General features: G+C 48.3%; 1 protein-coding gene across 2 annotated transcripts in view; it reads right to left on the bottom strand.

Annotated features, from left to right (window-relative positions):
- Positions 1-3,030: 3,030 nt before the first annotated feature.
- INTS9 (integrator complex subunit 9) overlaps positions 3,031-17,391 on the bottom strand; it is a 62,785-nt gene continuing 48,424 nt past the window's right edge. The window contains exons 15-18 of one of the 2 annotated variants that reach the window (XR_003536592.1): positions 6,945-7,043; positions 5,576-5,713; positions 4,421-4,662; positions 3,031-4,309 (exon numbers count right to left, since the gene is read on the bottom strand). Coding sequence is in view for 1 of the 2 variants with exons in the window: in XM_027697848.1 (XP_027553649.1) it covers positions 4,486-4,662; positions 5,576-5,713; positions 6,945-7,043 (414 nt within the window). In the remaining variant the exon portion in view is untranslated. Of the gene's footprint in view, positions 4,663-5,575; positions 5,714-6,944; positions 7,044-17,391 lie in introns of both variants that reach the window. The other variant, XM_027697848.1, reaches the window with a different exon arrangement.

The raw sequence follows: 17,391 nt of genomic DNA, 5'->3' as shown, positions 1-17,391 counted from the left end.
AGATTTCCAGGCAATGAAAGCAGCAGCCACCTGCCCATCCCTGCCCAGGGATCCTGAGAAATCCTTTAGGGGCCATTCCTGTGGCATGGCTGGCTCCGGGGATGCTCCCGGTCCCTCTCCTGTGCCAGAGGCTGAGGTGGAAAACACAACAGATCCATGGGATTTGTAACCAGATTCCCAGCTTCAAACCTGCAGAGAGGAGCAGAGGGGACAAACAGAGGTGGCTGGGCCACAAGCCATGGGCTGGAAATCCCACAGGATTTCCTGCACGTGCCTGGATTCCCTCTCTTTTCTTTCCTGCTGGTTTTTTCTCTGCCTTCCCTCCCGAGCAGCCTCTTCCTCCGTGGTCATTTGTTCCGTCTGTTCCTACCCTTGCTGCTGCTTCCCTGGGAAATGTGCCCTTTCTTTTCCCTGCTTCCTTGGGATAGGGATTTATTCATGCCTGGGTTTATTTCCAGGAGAGGTTTCAGGGAAACCCCACATTCTTTTGGTCCCGGAAGGCAGGAGGTGGATGCTCAGCCCAGGACTTGCCTCCCAAATTCCTGGGGTCTCTACCCAGAATATTGCAGGGAAGCTGGAATGTCGCTGGCAGTGAAGGGCACAGAAATCCTGGCTCCAGGGAACTGGCCTGGTTGGGAAGCTGGTTTGGGATCTGGCTCCCCAGGGAGCCCCAGCAGCATCTTGGGCACCGGCTCAGCTGAAGCCGATTTGATCCGGAGGCTTTTCCAGCCCTGAGGCAGCAGATAAAAATCTCCTGGAACTGCTGTGCCTGGTGAGAGGAGCCACAGCACCGCGGCTCCTGTTCCATTTCCTTTTTGCCTGGATGAGGGATTGTACCTTGGGATGAGGAAGCAGGCACTGGGGAGAGGAGGAAGCCATCAATCCATTAATGATTCATTCCCTGCTCCCGGGAGGGAGGGGAGTGAGAAGTGCTTTACACTCCACTCCTCTGCACTACAAAGTGCCCTCGATGTTCCCCTTGGGATGACACATTCCTTGATAAAAAGCAGTTTCACTGGAATTGTCCTGTTCTGCCCATCAGCGCCATAAAATCCCCCAGATTTTATGGGCTCCTGCCAGAGCCCAGGAAAGGACCTGCTGGTCCCTTCCCAGCTGAGATGGGCAGGAAGAGGGAAATTACTGGGTTTGGGGGTTTTTTCCCAGCTGGAAATGCAGGAAAACACTCCTATGGGGCCGGACACCGGGAGCAGCCCTGAGCTCACACCGGGTCCATCGTTCCCAGGTGGATTTGGATGAGTGTTTTCCACCCATGAGCTGGAGCAGCGGCATCAGCGGCATTGCTTTCCTGGTAAAAATGTTTGGGAATGGGATTGGCAGGGAAGGAGGAGCACTGGGGCTGCAGGGGCACAGAAATCCCAACATCCAGGCCCTTTTCCAGAGGGCACTGCTGGGCCTGTGCTGAGCCATGTCCGGGCTGTGCAGGATTTACACCTCGGGCTCGCTGCCGGGAAGGGCTTTAGGGAGAAAAATGGGATTTTATCCCTGGTGTTTTAAGAAGTTTATCTGGAATTTGTTGCCAGGCTGGAAAGCAAAAGGGCTGCTGTGTTTCCATGGGTGGGAAAGTGGGGGAGGAGAAGGGAAGGGGAGGTGAAGGAATGGGATCCTCAAGGGAGGCGTCACAGTTCATGGATCTTAAAGGGATTTGAGTCACAGTTCATGGATTGTCAAGGGATGGGGTCACAGTTCATGGATCCTCAAGGGATTGGATCACAGTACATGGATCCTCAAGGGATGGGGTCACAGTTCATGGATCCTCAAGGGATATGAGTCACAGTTCATGGATCCTCAAGGAATGGGGTGACAGTTCATGGCTCCCAGTTGACAGGTAACTGGGACCTGTTTGATCCCACCTTTCCCACCCTGACCCTGCCCAGGTAGGGACGTGCAGCCAAATCCAAATCCCTCTGCTCCCATGTTCCCATATCTCCCAGAAGCTGAGCTGCTGATGGGACTCAAATCCCACAGTTTGCTCCAGCCTCCCTCTGCTCACCATGTCCAAGTGCCCACAGAGGTGGCTCAGGGCACTCACCAGGTGACAGATCCCAGGGACTGTGTCTGGATATGAACCTGGAATTAAACAACTTGCTCCCTCAACGGAGAGAAAACAGGAATATCTGTTCCATAAAAGCCATCCGAGTGCAGAAAGCTGATTTTAACCTTCCCTCCCCATTTCTCCTGAGCCCTGGCTGTGCTGTGGGAGCACAGGGTTGGGAATCTCACTGGGAATTAATCCCCTGCCCAGGTGCAAACACCCCCCGCTATTTGTGTTTCATTCGGGGAGCAGCAGAGAGAGGCAAGAGAAGCTCAGGGTGGGATGTGGGATCCATGGAACAGGGGCCAAGGGCATTTTTTTTTTCCCTTTCTGGAAGAAAGAGAGTGAAACCAAGAACCTTTGCTGTTCTTTTCCCAGTAAACTGAGCATCTCTGGATAAACCCATCCCCACTCCTCCCCCTGCCTGGGCTGCCATGGTTACTCTGCAGGACTGACCCAGCACGAAGAAATGCTGCTGCTTTTCCTTCCTCTGTGCAGAAGGAACAAGCCCTTCCTTTTGCTGCTGTAATCCTGATTTTACATTGAGGATTCCCCCCTCCCCAGGATGTTTATTTTTCCAGCAGGCACGACCCTCCTGTCCAGAACAAAACAATCCAATTTCAGGTGCTGGGCTGATGGAATAGTAAGAAGTTTCCCTGCTCAAAAGGACAAGAAGAAAAATGTAAAAAAAAATCTTCTCATTTTTACTTTTTCCTTCTCAGGAGGGTGGGAAAGCCTTGGGAAAGCCATGAAGACCATGGCAACCTGGGATAGTGGAAAGTTCCCTGCCCATGGCAGGGAGTGGAACAGGACGAGTTTAATGTCCCTTCCAACCCAAACCATTCCAGGATTCTATGAAAACAAAGGCTCTGGGGCAGTGGGATCAACACTGGAGGTAAAAGGCAGAAAGATGAGTTTATCCCATGGCCTCTGTGGGTTGGGAATAATCCCTCTGGAGATTTAATCACCGGGTGAAATATTCCCAATTCTTTTATTCCATCTTTAAGTGACAGTGAAGAAGCTGAGCTGCCGCAAATGCTGCAAAACCCTTATGAGGATTCACGTTACTGCGACAAGTTTTTTATCCCATCCATGATCCTGCTCCTCACACACAAAGTGAAGATGTGGATGCTGGGATTTGTACATCCAATCCAGCAGAAATCCTTAATGGGATGTGGGAATTCCAGTGGCAAAAGGGTTTTATTGCAGGGCTGTTCTTGCCCTGCCCCAACCTCCCCAAAGCCATTGACAGAAGGAGCAGTTGTGTTTTCACAGGACACAGTGGATGTGGAATGGGCATGGAGATGCTTTTATAAACCATAGGATGTGCTTCCCCCTTGGCAGTCTCACTAATGCTTTTTATTTTTTTGACACCAAATAAATACGAAACAACCCAATAAAAAACAAACAGCCATAAATCCCAGAAATCGGTTGCCTGTAAAAGCAAAACTATCAACTAAGTTTAGGCCCCCAAAATATGTGATTTGGGGAGGGAAAACCCTCCCCAGGTCTGCAGTACAGATGGCTTTGTGTGAATGACTCAGTGTTCCACCCAGGATTTGGGATGTGGGGGCTGGAAGGACAGTTTTTGGAAGGTAGAAACAAGAGGCACTTAAATCTCCAAGGTTTTTTATGAGCACTAGGAATGTAACCACTTTATGGACTTCCCTAAGTGTCTTCCTGAGGTATTTCCTCCCCTGGTGATGGAGGAAACCAGCAGGAACCAGCTTTAGTTTGGCTCAGTGAAGAGCTTGGAGCTCCATGGACAGATGTGGTTATAAGAGGTGAAGCTGCAGCATCAACACCTGGAATTCCTAAAGGATAAAGCTTTTCCAACATCCCTCTGCTTGTGCAGGGAATGGCCAGGCCCTTCCCATATTCCACATGTCCATCAGACCCCCCTTTTCTGCTTTTATTTCTACAATCTTTGCCTCACCAGCTTTCTGATCCTCCTCGTGCCAGTGCAGCACACATGTCCAATGTGAACGGAGGACGGGAAAAACTGGATCTGGTGACTGGGAAGAAAGAGTGGGAGGAAAAATAAATCTCTCAGGCCATTGTTTCCATATTCCTACAGAGTTTTGTCAGGGGAAGGACTGGGGCAGACACTGCTGAGGGTCACACAGAGGAGCAGCAGTTTACCCTGGTGCTGCACACACATACTGGAGTTAATTCACTCTGCAGTTCGTGCCTCCTGGAATATTCCAACTCCCAATTTTACACAACAGGGATCTCCTCCAAAGTATTCCAAAACAGCTTAAAAATAAGATTCAAAAAATAGACAGATATTAAAAATACTTCCTTGCTTCTCCATGAAGGGGAAGGTGGTTTCTTGTTCTCTTTGAATCCCCAAATCCAATCTCTCACCAGAGAGCTCCAAGTCTCCGTGCTCCAGGCTTCTCTCCTTGCAGGAGCAATGGGATGTCCAGGAGCTAAAACTTCTGCAGGAATTTGAGGACCAGGTCTCTCAGTTTGACCCTGAGAGGCTCATCATTGTCACAGATGATGTGTGTGGAGTCCTCCTCGAGCTGGATGAGGGTCTCGGCCTCCTGCAGCAGGACAATGTGGCCCTTGGCCGTGTCCTCCACCTTCACGTCGCTGAACCCGTGCTGGGGTGGGGAGGGGGGAAGAAAGGGATGTTACCACAGCTCAGGAAAACAGGGAGAGATGAAAACCCAGGGCACAGGGGAGAGGATGAATTTCATGGAATGGTCTGGGTTGGAAGGGAGCTTAAAGCTCAGCCAGTTCCAACTCTGACACCTTCCACTATCCCAGGTTGCTCCAAGACCCGTCCAACCTGGCCTTGGACACTCCCAGGGATGGGGCAGCCACAGCTTCTCTGGGAATTCTATTCCAGCCCCTCCCCACCCTCACAGTGAAGACTTTCTTCCCAATATCCCCTGTCCTCTGTCAGTGTGATCCATTCCCCCTTGTCCTGTCCCTCCATCCCTTGTTCATCTTTCTTGTAGCCCCTTGAGGTACAGGAAGGCCACAATCCTGCCCTTTTTCCTGCTATTTTCCTCCCAGAAGTCATTCAGGCAAGGACAAGGCTCCTCAGAGCAGCAACCAACTGCCTGTGAGTTCAGCCACTAAATCCCCCATCCTGCAGCTCCCCAGAAAGCTGCTCCACCAGTGGAGACATTCCCAGGATCTCTTCTTCACTTGGTCACCTCTCTCTCAAAAAACTTGTGGAAATTAAAATGCTTTTGAGAATTCCTCCCCGCTGCTGAAATTTATTGGGAATCAGCTGCTGAATCCAAAAAGTTACGTGGGGAAATTCACCCATCCAGAGTGATCCCAAAGCTCTGCTTCCATGGGAAAACAGGAGGAAATGACTGACATGAACCTCTATATCAGGACACAACTCCACAGGGGACTATTCCATGGAGTACTTTGCTAACCCAACCCTTCTCCATTGCAAGCTACACTAGAATTATTTCCCCCCTCTCTGCCACCAAAGCAGCACATCTGAGATTAACAGAAATCTGCTTTTGATCCTCACTTGCCACCAACAATCCTCACCTTTTCCAGAGTCTGCACAAACTGGTCCACAGGAATGGAGCCGCTCAGCAACGACTTCAGGGCTTTACACTCCGGCACATCATCACTCACTCGCTTCCTCTTCTTGCTGGCAGGAGGTTGGGGAGGCTTTGGAGGGAGCTGATGGATGAGAAGGTGCACAGGGAAAAATAAAAATCACACTCTGAAGGATGCAACGGGTTGAGAAATGGGCAAGTTCGGAGCAACACTCAGGGAATGAGGAAAAAAAGGGATGTCAAGAGAACGCCGGCCTTGGAAAATGAGTCTTCAGGAAGAACTTGGACAGACAGGGAGGGGGTGGCAGCTGCTGCAGTGACTGGAGTCACTTCACCAATCCCACCAGTTCCCTGTTGGTTGGTGGGACTGTGTGCTTGGATCATGTTATTTGGGAATTAATCACTCAGTTAGATGATGCTGTGTTCATAAATTGAGTTTTGGGGCTTGCCTACACAGTGTCTGTAACTCCAGAGCTCCCAGGCTCAGCCAGTCCTGACAGGTACCACTGGGTACCTGGCTCAGCTCCAGCCATTTATGAGGGCTCTGGCATTTTAAGCCCAGGTCCAAGTTTATTTGGCAGCAGGAATCCGAGTAAATGAATGACACAAAGGACAAAGCAGCCTCAGACCAATTCCACTGCAACAATTCCATTTTCCCGGCGCTGCCCGGTGTTTCTAGGGAACAGACTTGGAAAGAGGAGGACAGTCTGTCTGCTGTGCACTGACACAAATCCTGAACCCATCTCTCTGTCCCTGCATTAAAGACAATTCCATCCTGGGCCCTCTTCCCAAGCGTGCTGGGCCCAGGAGGAGAAGGGCTCTTCACTGAGTCCCTGCAGGCTCGTGTATCCAAGGAAAAAAGGGGACCAGGACATCACCTCCTCCTGAGGAGCACTAATGCCAGGAATTCCAGTGCCAGCTTGAGGGAGGTGGCAGGAAGGGATGTAACATGTTGTACAAGGATGTACAACCTGCCTCCTGGGGAACAGGACAACTGAAAGCACAGTCCCTTCCCAGGTCTGATGTTCCAGGTCATCTCTCTCCTCTGACCCTCAGCTCAGAGTCCACGGGAGACTGACTGATGCTGCCCCTGGTTATGGAAGACAGCAGGATGATTTGTAGCCTCCCTTCAGGAATAATCTCACTTCCCCTTTTATCTCAGCCAGGCACATGGCCAAGGAAAAGAGGGCAGAGAGATTTATTTGCATCCCACTCCAGGTGTAATTCCTCACTGGCACAGCCTCGGACAAGGATCTGCTCCGGTGGGGAAGGAGCTCCTCATGAGGACAGCTGAGATCCCAGATGGCAGGAGAGCCAGGTAAGGATATTTTTCCCCCTTTCCCACTATCCTGTACCTGCAGCACGTGCTTGTTGTCCTTGGTGTGCAGCACAGCAGAGACTGTTGCCAAGGAAATGCCAGGCTTGATCTCCAAGGGCACGAGGGAATCTGCAAGCTGGAACAAAAGGAGATTTTGGTCAGCAGGTGAGAAGCTCAGGATGTGCCTGAGCCCAGCTGTGATTTAAACTGGCAGCAGGGTGTTTTTAAACATGGACTAGTGAACTGTGAACACAAACCCACTGATACAGTGACAGAGGGTTCCTCTTACCTGCCCAACCCTCCTTCCAGCTCCTAAAACTATGGATTTCCTAGTGGGATCAGAGGTTTTCAGTGACCAGGGCTGGTCTCAGAAGCCAGAAAAAATAAAGAGAATCCTTGTTTAAAAAGGCAACTTCATTAATAATTTTAGTTAGTGAAGCTAATGATCTAACTCAGCATCATTTATTATGTTTGTTATGTGGATGGACAATGAAAAACCAAAGTGAGTTTCCTTTCGGTTCCTGACTGCAGAATAGCTGGAAGTAAAGGGTTTGTCCTTAAAAACCCAGTGGCTCTGTTGATTACTTTGAAATTATTCCTTACAACGCTTCACAAAAACCCTTCCACTGCCTTTTATACAATTCTTCCCTGAAAGACACAAAATTTAGTCTTGGCTACACCTTTGGATCCGATGGCAACGCCCCAGACCTGGCTCTTCAGGTACCAATGCTGCTGAGCTCCCTGGTCTGCTGCAAATTCCAGCAATGCAGGTGATCACTCAGTCACTGCAAAGCTCTACTCCTTGTGGATACAGAACCAACTGAACTTGACTTCAAAACACCCCACTTCTGGCCTAATCCTTTTGCTGTCAGAGCACTGAGAAGGTTTTCCTGTTGGCTTTGATTGTGGCAAAGCTCAGCTACTTTTAATGACCTCTGAAAATCTCACCCACCACTATTAAGGCTGCAGGAACATTTTGAGAGCACCTCCTTGCAGTAACACAGTTGGTGTGTTGGAAAAAACGCAGGCTGCATTAAAAATCCCCGAATTTTGTATATATTCAGACCTGGTGAACCTTAGAAATCCAAATTTCAGGGATTGCTGTCACTCTGGGACTCTTCACAACGTTTATGGCAGGCAATTTTAGTACAGCCTTCACAGTTTGTTGTTGAAGGCTGAGAGAATGAAAATATAATGATAATCATTGCTTCAGATTTCTCCTGGGACCTAAAAATAGCAACACTTGCAGCAGTGTGTGTTCTGCACTTGGCTGTGGTCGAAGGCACTTCCCATTCCCACCACATCCCAGAGGGAGATCGATACAAAGTGGGATCTAATGAAGAGCAAAGTGACAAACACTGTAAAGAGAAAGATCTTTAAAAAACAGGGAGCTGCTCAGAATCCGAGTCTGCTGCCACTGAAATATCTGGATATGAACATTTGTGCAGGTTTTAACCACGCAGTTGCTAAACAGCAACACTTAAATTATTAACATCAGAAAGCCAGTGAGACAGACACTCGTTTTTATTTCCTCCAAGATGCTGCTGCAGCCCACAGCCAATGTGGCAGCCAACCCTTTTATTATAGAAACTCACTGACCCAAAGCAAAAGGGTCATTTAATCACATCCAGTAATTCACCCTCCAAGGCCAGACAGCTCTGCTGTACTCCTTTCTGCACTCCTTTCAGCTGACCTCCTGCACACAGAAATCACAGAACTCTTCCAAAAATGCTGCATTAAAGGAACCCTTTTCACAGGGACAGCAAGTCTTGCCTGCACTCCAAGCTACAGCCACTCCACGTCTCCCCTCACAAGCTGTTTCAAACTTTAATTCCCCCTTTGCAGCCAGGAAACGGGGGCTCATTTCAGGGTTGAATTTGTCCAACTTGCAGCTGCTGGATCTTGTTCTGCCTTTGTGTGTGAGATTGAAAAGCCCCCCACCACGCAGCAATAAACGAGTCTTCCTTGCAGTCATTATCACGAGCCTGGTGTCACATGCTGGCACCAGGAAAGGCACAAAAGCAGGGACACTGAGAACTAACAGCACATTAATCAGTCCCCTGCCCATGGATGAGCACTTGGACTGCCTTAAGACAAACTTGTGTGTGCACTATTTCATTTTTTAGCTTGTCCACCCATGCTAAACCAGAGTAAAGGCATTTTTAGTGTTGAATCTTTGCTGGAGGGATTGTGTTTTCCTCAACAAAATGGGATTTGACACACACCATGTGAGCCCAAACACTGTTGCTGGCCAAACTACAGTTGTTGAGAAAGAAGAACATGGGTTAGGCCACTCCTAAGTCTCTCCTAAGGCCTTCAACAGGGACAGGTTTAAGTCTGCAGATTGTCTTCAATCACCAGCCAAAAATCCTCCTGTTGGCAATGAGGGGCTGAACAAGGGCTGGGGATGGACTTGAAACTCCTACAATAAAAAATAAAACTGAGGCTGAAAAATCAGTGAATAAAATCAGGGGAGGACCAGAATTTTAGCACATGTGAGGGATTTTCCCAGGGACAGACAAGCAGGGATGCAACCAGCATTTTAACAGCCAAGTTTGCAGTGATTTCTTCCCAGATTTTGGGGACACCTCTCCAAACTTCACCTCTGGGGAAGGTGCAGGAAGTCTGACCCAGCAGGGAGAGGCAAAGTTTGAGCTGAGTGGGGTGAGCTGGATCTTCACCCTCCAGGACCAGGACAAAGAAGGAGCAGAGCAAAGTTTACCAGGAATTAAAATCCCCTTAACTTTCAGGATCTGAAATCACCGATGTGTATTCAGAGAGGGACCCAGCTGGGTTTTTACATCAACACTAAATGTGTTTTTTTTCCCAGATTTGCAAAGTGCACAAATGTGTGATCTCTGCATTAGAGGTGGGAGCCAGAGCTGCAGCTCTGGGTCAAACCAGAGAAACCAAAGACATGAAACAGAGCTGTGACACCACTGGGCAGGACAGACCCAGTCTGGACTCAACACCCTACAAATCCTTAGGAAAAATAAGGCAAAAAATGAAGTTGTGATACATTCCTTGGGCAGGGATCAGTTTTGTTCAGCTTGTGCAGTGCCCAGTTTTTATTAATGACCTCAGCAGAGATCGAGGAGAGTGTTCAGAAGGTCCCACTGGAGTTGGTAGAGGCACTTTCAACAGAAGGAAAGACCAGGAAAACAGAGATGAGTTCAAGAACTGGAGTGAGAAAAACAAGCTGAAATTCAACAGCATGAAATGCAAGGCCAGAGATTGGGCTGATACAGAGAATTTCAGCTGCTGGAAAGGACAGAGGTGAGGGGTCCAGGTTTATTAGTCCATCCCATGAGAACTGAGAGTGACACAGCTGAGGAAAAGCCAAACGAAACCTCAGAAAATATCAGGTAATTCTTGCAGAGATGAGCCATCACTATTATATTGAGCCCAGCAAGATCCCATCTGAACTACTTGTAAATTGTGGGTAATTTCAGCTCAAATCAGATATTCTGAAGGGTAGATTGGGGCAGGAGAAGCTGCCTGGTAAGAGGGAACTAAATGTCTTGGCACAAAGAAAGCCCAAAGGGAGAATTTGATTATTCTAAATGAACACCACAGGGAAAATACCAACAAAAGGGGAAATGTATTTATGCTAAAACATGGTGTTAAGAATAAACGTGTGCAGGCCAGCAGTGAGTATGTGTGGGCTGGAAATGAGGAGGTTTCTGGCCATCAGAGACAGTGGGGGTTTGAACAGCACCGAGTGGGAACAGCAGGGGCAAAAGTCTCTGCAATTTGGAGCTGGAGCCTTACATTTTTTGAGGCACATTATAAAGACTATTAGTAAGTGCAGCTGGGTTCTGGACAGGTAATCCCTGGGGCACTTCCATTTCCAGGTGGGAATGGTGGCTCACAACCTGAGGGCTTGCCAGGCATGAAGAGATTCTTACCCACATCCCAAGCCCTAAACAGGATGGAAGTTGGATGAGACAGAAAAATATCTTCTCCCAGTTATTAGAGAAACCCAAGGATTTTAAGATCCTGACTTCAGGAAAAGCCTGACTTCAGATAAAGCCCACCAAGCCCTGGAGATCAGAGTTTATTCATAGAGGGTTTTATAAAAACTAGTCCTCAACAAAACCTAAAAAGAGAAAAACCCGCTTTACCTCCATCCCTCCACTCCCCTTGCTCCTCACACACACCAGAGCCAGTTTCTGGAGGCAGAAAAGCAGCTTCCCAGTGTATCTCTGATTGGAAGAGATTGCCCAAATATTCCACCTGTTTAAAGGCTGTGCAGCAGCCCTTTCACAAGCAGGGAGGATCTGTAGAGTCAGTTTTGTAAAAGAAAAAGAAAAACCATGGTCTTCATCCTGTCAGTTAAATTCGGGTGGTGATTTGAGGAGGGGAAGACAATTTACCTCATCTCCTACCTCCCTGCCTCCTCTTATGCCTTCACTTTTTAAGAACCAGGAGCTTTGTTGTCCAGCCCCTCGTAACCTGACAGAAGAGATTTTAGTGTGGGCAGGAGAATCCAACAGATCCAGCCCTGGCTTGCTTTGTCCCCCCCCTGCTAAATCCGGGTCTGAGTGCAGGAATTCTGCAAGTACCAGATCCTGCAGAGGGAACAAAAGACGTGTGGTCAAACACATGGAGCCAAGGGGAAAGGGCTGGAGAATCAAATATTCCTGTGGATTCCTGACCAGCAAGCATATGGAACATGCTGCAGGCAGGATGGGAACTGGGGAATCTTGCTAATGAGACTGAAAGGAACAAAGGCTTTTCCAACAGAGAAGAGCATCCCAGAACTAAGGGCATCTGTCTGATGTGATCTGAGTTATGTCTTGTTGGGGTTTCAGCCTCACATTTTACACAATCCAAGTGGTTTTAGTGGGATAATTCAGTTGTCAAACAAACCCCAACTTAATGGATCTGCCAGTTGCTGTGGATCTCCCAAAATTCTCTGTGGAGCAGATTTTGAAGTCTCATTAACTTCAGTGGATGAAGAATCCTGCCATAAATAGCTAAGGTTTTGGCTATTACTGCTTGCAAATGCCTAAATCTTAATTTTGGGCTTCCCCAGAGCTGACATCCAGTGGAGAAATAAAAGAGGCAGAAGGGGTAATCTGGTAATCTGCAGTTTTGAGCAAGGAAACAAACCTCCTGTTTTCCATGTAAATGTTCCATGTGCAGCTAATGGACCAGGGCTCTGGATCAGCACGAGGAACTTTGTCCCCAAAGCCTGGAAACCAAACCAGTACTGAGCAACCAACAGGGAATAATCCCAGCTGGGAGTCCAAGCAGTAGGCTCAGGACTACCACTACCACTGGCTTTTTGCCAAGCCCGTGCCAAAAGACAGTCGAAGGAGGTATTTAAGAAGTGTAATGAAGCAGATTTATGGCTGTTTAATGAAGCTCTTCCCCAGTAGCTCGGGAGCAGGAAACAGTTGTTTGAAGAACTTACCAGAGGATAGTGGAAAACAGAACCAGCAGAAGCAGAAAACAGCCTCAGATTGGAATGAAAAATGACAGGTAAGGGAGGCAAGGACATGAAATATCTTCAAAGCAAAGGCAGGCAGCTTGCAGATGCAAAAGATGAGTCATTTGAAAGATATAAAAATGGCATAAATCAAAATATTCAAAATACAGTAACCAGTTTATGGGTCAGAATGTCAAGTCAGGATGTGATGTTGTTGTTGTTGAAGCTGGTTGGGAAGAGAGAGGTGAGTGCCTGGCTGGAAAAGAGAGTTATTTTAAAGCCAGCCATCAAAAATGAAAGGAAAAACAAATCTAGACATTAATGTAGGCAGGCAAAGGCAGGCTGGGAGCAGGAAAGCAGATCCCAGTTTCATCTAACTAAACAGGACAATCTGTGGATAAGACCAACCAGAGAAAAGGTACAGCAAAAAAAAAAAGGCAAAGGAAATGAAGGATAAGACATTCCAAGCTCACAAAAATGGGGAGGAAGGGGCAGAATTCCCCAAATGGCCAGGAGGGAAGAGATGTGGGAATGAGGTGGGAGACAATTTAAGGAAGAAAATGAGGGCTGATTGCTCTGAACACCAATGATGTAAACCAGGAGGACAACAGACTGCTCTGGGTCTGCCTTTGTCCAGGAAAAGGTTGGTAAAAGCTGGGACAAGAGCAGTTGTGGTGGAATGTCAAAAGGAGAGGTCGAACTGCTAGAAAAAAGGAGAGACCCAGACAATTTTACAGTGGATTCAGTGAGCTTGGGGCTGCAGGGAGGGATGAGCAGCAGGAACAAACAGGCAGGTTCTGTTTAATTTACTTTGTGTGAGACTGTGGCACAGGGACACCAGGGGGAACAGTCAGAGGAAAGGGAACAGAGAGGTCAGAGATTGGACAATGTCACTGATTATTGGCAATATTGGTGACCCCCTTATTTTGGGGTCACCAAAATAAGCTGAGAGTCAGAAGAAAGTCAGAAATTAAAACTCCTCAGTCCCTGAAACCCAAAGGAAGTTGGAGAAGTAAGACAAAAGCATAAAAAGAAAAGTCAAGACAGGGGAATGGGAGGGCGGAGTGAAAGCTCCATAACTCTAACAGAGCCGAGTGCTGCTTCCCGAATTCCCTCTGCAGTTTCCCTCCATGCCAGGCTGTGCCTTGCACATTCACACCCTCCCATGCTGGGCTGTGTCCTGAAGAACTTGCAAATAGAGTACTTTAAAAACACAGAGCCCTCAGTGAAGAGTCTGCTGCCACACCAAGTGATCCGCACCATTGTTCAGCTGTAATTAAACTGCAGGCACATTATTTGCTCAAACACTACTGTTTAATTTTATCTGTTTGCTCCAGAAGGTGTTTTCCATTTTCCCATCGTTGTGCCGTGAATAGACAATGCCTAACCAATTTCCAGGAAGCAGTCTTTTCTCTTTTTTTTTATTATTATTATTTTTTAAAGTGAAAGGCAGATGCTGAGAAGAACAAATTAGTTCAAGTGTAAAGGTTTCCACAATCCCTCTGAGAGCCATTCCAGCCTGATGCCTTGGGACTGTTAAAACCTCTCTCCAAACAAAGGCTGCTGTGAGTGTAAATCTCATTATCATACAACAGCCCTGCTTGACCTGCCTTTGCTCCTCGGTGAAGTGATTGAAATGTAGACAAGCTCCAGCAGTAAAAGTAAATTTACATTAGTCTGACAGGCCAGAATCTGAATCACTGCAACAGTTTTGCAAAGGGAATTTCACACCACCAAACCCTCAGCCTGAACTGACTTGAAGCCACTCTGAGCCAGCTCTCTGGTTTCCAGAAACTGGAAGAATCCAGACAGAAGTTGGAGCACATCCCCGCTGGGAAGGGGCTGTGGATTCAGGAGAGGGTCCTCATCAGGACTTCACTGCAACAGCCTTTCTTTTATGAGTGTAAATACACACAAATCCTTACCCTGGAGCAGATCTAGCAATGACTTGTTTTTCCAGGGTGGATTTCATAATTCCATGTTGAGCTGACATGGTCTTGACAAATAACAAGCCATTGCAAGGTTCACTGGGAGCTATAAAATACCCTTTTCAGCTGCCACTTGAGCCTTCCCAGAACCCCAGGGCTGGTGGCAGCCTGAATGCAACAAATGCACTTTCCTTGTAGTATAGAAATTCCTGTATGTTCAGGAACCCTAAAGAGTCTTCCTGCATAAACTACTGAAAAGGGGACATTAAGCAACAAATACTCCCCCACCAGGGAGCCTCATGTTCCATCTGCAATCCTGTCTTGCACACCCCACTCAGCAGAAAGGGAGGTTACATTGAGTTTTTGCCATGACCACGTAGTTCCCCGAAAAAGAACCAGCAAATCCCTCTTTGAGGGTGATTTGTAAATCTTGGAGCTGGGGAATGGCATCCCATGAACAGCCCTGAGTCACAGCCTTGCTCTCAGGAGGGTCTTTTCAGGAGCATCATTACAGACCAAGGAGCTTTGGCAACAAGTTGTTCAGTGCAGCTTTGGAACCAGGGAAAATCATGGAATGGTTTGGGTGGGAAGGGACCTTAAAGATCATCTTGTTCCAATCTCCTGCCCTGGGCAGGGACACCTTCCACTATTCCAGGCTGCTCCAAGTCCCATCCAACCTGGGCTTAGACACTTCCAGGGATTCAGGGGCAGCCACAGCTTCTCTGGGCAACCTGTGCCAGGGCCTCCCCACCCTCACAGCCAACAATTCCTTCCCAATCTCCCATCTCTCCCTGCCCTCTGGCAGTGGGAAGCCATTCCCTGTGTCCTGTCCTCCATCCCTTGTCCCAGGTCCCTCCCAAGCTCTCCTACAGGCCCCCTTCAAGTACTGAAAGGCCACAATAAGGTCATTCCAGAGCTTTCTCTTCTCTGAGCTGAACACCTGGACATGGAAAATTACAAGAGATGTTTCTTCTCCCCGAGCACAGACTGCTCAGAAATTAGGTTGTTAGGGTAAAAAAAAAAAGGCCATTTCTGTGACTATTCCTGCCTGTGCAGGTTTCTGCTCAAACTCTCCAAGATAAAGTGAAAGCAACAGAAACCAGCCCTCGTTTCCTTTGTGCTTCTTTTCCCAGGTTGCTGAGTACCACATTCCCTACAGTGCATCCTCTCTCCCAGCAGTTTTGGGAAGTGCAGGAAGAGCTGGTATCCACCCCCTTCAGAGGCATGACACAAGGGACAGGCTCACAAGGGCTCATTTTCACTCTCACAGCTCAGGGGAAAACCCAAAGCTTCAGTGAAATCTAAATAAGACATGAGCCACCGGCTGCTGGATTGAGGATTTGTTTTGGTCGTGCTGGCTTAGGTTTCATAGGATCCAATAAAGATGCAAATTTCCCAAACAATTAAATATCCAGGCCATGATGGAGCTGCATCCAAGCATATTTGCTAATTAACCTCTCCCTCCTTGTCTCCAAGCAGTGGGTTGGGCAGGCTCCCAGCAGAACGGGTGTGAAATGGTGGGAATGGGGGTCACGGGCTGGCTGAGGGATTTGTCACCCGAGTCCCAGTTCTGTACTTCATATTTGGCTCAGCTAAGGGTCCCTCCTCCCTCTGCTCTCTGAGGAAAAGCAGACTCAATATTCGAGTTTCCAAACCTGCTTGCAAAAAGCCACTGTCACCTTTGATCCAAGGACACATTTGTGCTGATTGGATTGTCAAAAAAATATTTTAAGCTCGTGTCTGTCGGAATGTGGGTCACCCTTTGTGAGACGGGTACATTTGGATTTGATTTATGGGGTTAATGAATCATTAATAGATGTTGTGGGGATAAGTAATCCACATTTTAGATGCCTACAAGCAATCCATTAACCTGCTGGACTTCTGCAGCCTGTAGGAATTAACCATTTGTTGAAATTGTTGGAATACAAATGAGCCTTTTCACTGCTTCTTTAACATAGGGCTGAACACTGCTCCTCAAAGGGAAGGGTATTTGCAAGGAAGGAGAAAGACACCTCCTGGCTACCAAGTCCCAGATTCCTGGGATCCTTTCCATGACCCTGGGGGCACCAATTCAAACTAATTCACACCCATATTTAAACTGGAGGTGACTGGTTGGCTCACCTGTGGCTTGCAGAGATCACCCTTTGAATTGTGAGGTGTGATATCCTTGCAAAGGACAATTCACCTGAACATATTTTTGCTTGCCCACAATCACAGAATCCCACAATGGTTTGGGTTGGAAAAGACTTTAAAGATCATCCCATCCCATGGCCTGCCATGGGCAGGGACACCTTCCACTAGCCCAGGTTGCTCCAAGCCCCGTCCAACCTGGCCTGGAACACTTCCAGGGATCCAGGGGCAGCCACAGCTTCTCTGGGCAACCTGTGCCAGGGCCTCCCCACCCTCCCAGCCAGCAATTCCTTCCCAATATCCCAAATAACCCTGCCCTGTGGCAGTGAGAAGCTATTCCTGTCCTGTCCCTCCAGCCCTTGTCCCAAGTCCCTCCCCAGCTCTCCTGGACCCCCTTTAGGCACTGGAAGGGGCTCCAAGGTCTCTTTTCCAGGCTTAACAGCCCCATCTCTCTCAGCCAGCCAGTGTTGTTTTCAATTCCCATTAGTTGACACAGTGAAATTACCTCTCAAAAACGCTTCTTTCTTAGCCCTGCATTTGACAGAACGTGCTTTACATGATCCCAGTCACCAGTAAACCCCAGCCACAAGATCCCTTTCATCAAAGGCTGCAAATATCTTCAGAACAAACATCTGTAGTTCTGAGGCTGAACCTCCAGTGCTGGGGGCAGTTCTGGGCCCCTCAGACAAGAGAGACATTGAGGGGCTGGAGCATGTCCAGGGAAGGGAACGGAGCTGGAGAAGGGGCTGGAGCAGCAGGAGCAGCTGAGGGAGCTGTGGGGGCTCAGCCTGGAGAAAAGGAGGCTCAGGGGGAACCTTCTGGCTCTGCAACTCCCTGACAGGAGGGGGGAGCTGGGGTGGGTTGGGCTCTGCTCCCAGGGGACAAGGGGCAGGATGAGAGGGAACGGCCTCCAGCTGCGCCAGGCAAGGTTTAGATTGGATACTGGGAAAAATTCCTTCATGGAAAGGGCGGTCAGGCATTGGAAGGGGCTG

This window comes from Neopelma chrysocephalum, unplaced genomic scaffold (assembly GCF_003984885.1).
Source record: "Neopelma chrysocephalum unplaced genomic scaffold, ASM398488v2 Primary Assembly neopelma1_123, whole genome shotgun sequence".
In the NCBI taxonomy this organism is placed as follows: domain Eukaryota; kingdom Metazoa; phylum Chordata; class Aves; order Passeriformes; family Pipridae; genus Neopelma; species Neopelma chrysocephalum.
This window is presented reverse-complemented; position numbering and strand designations above follow the sequence as displayed.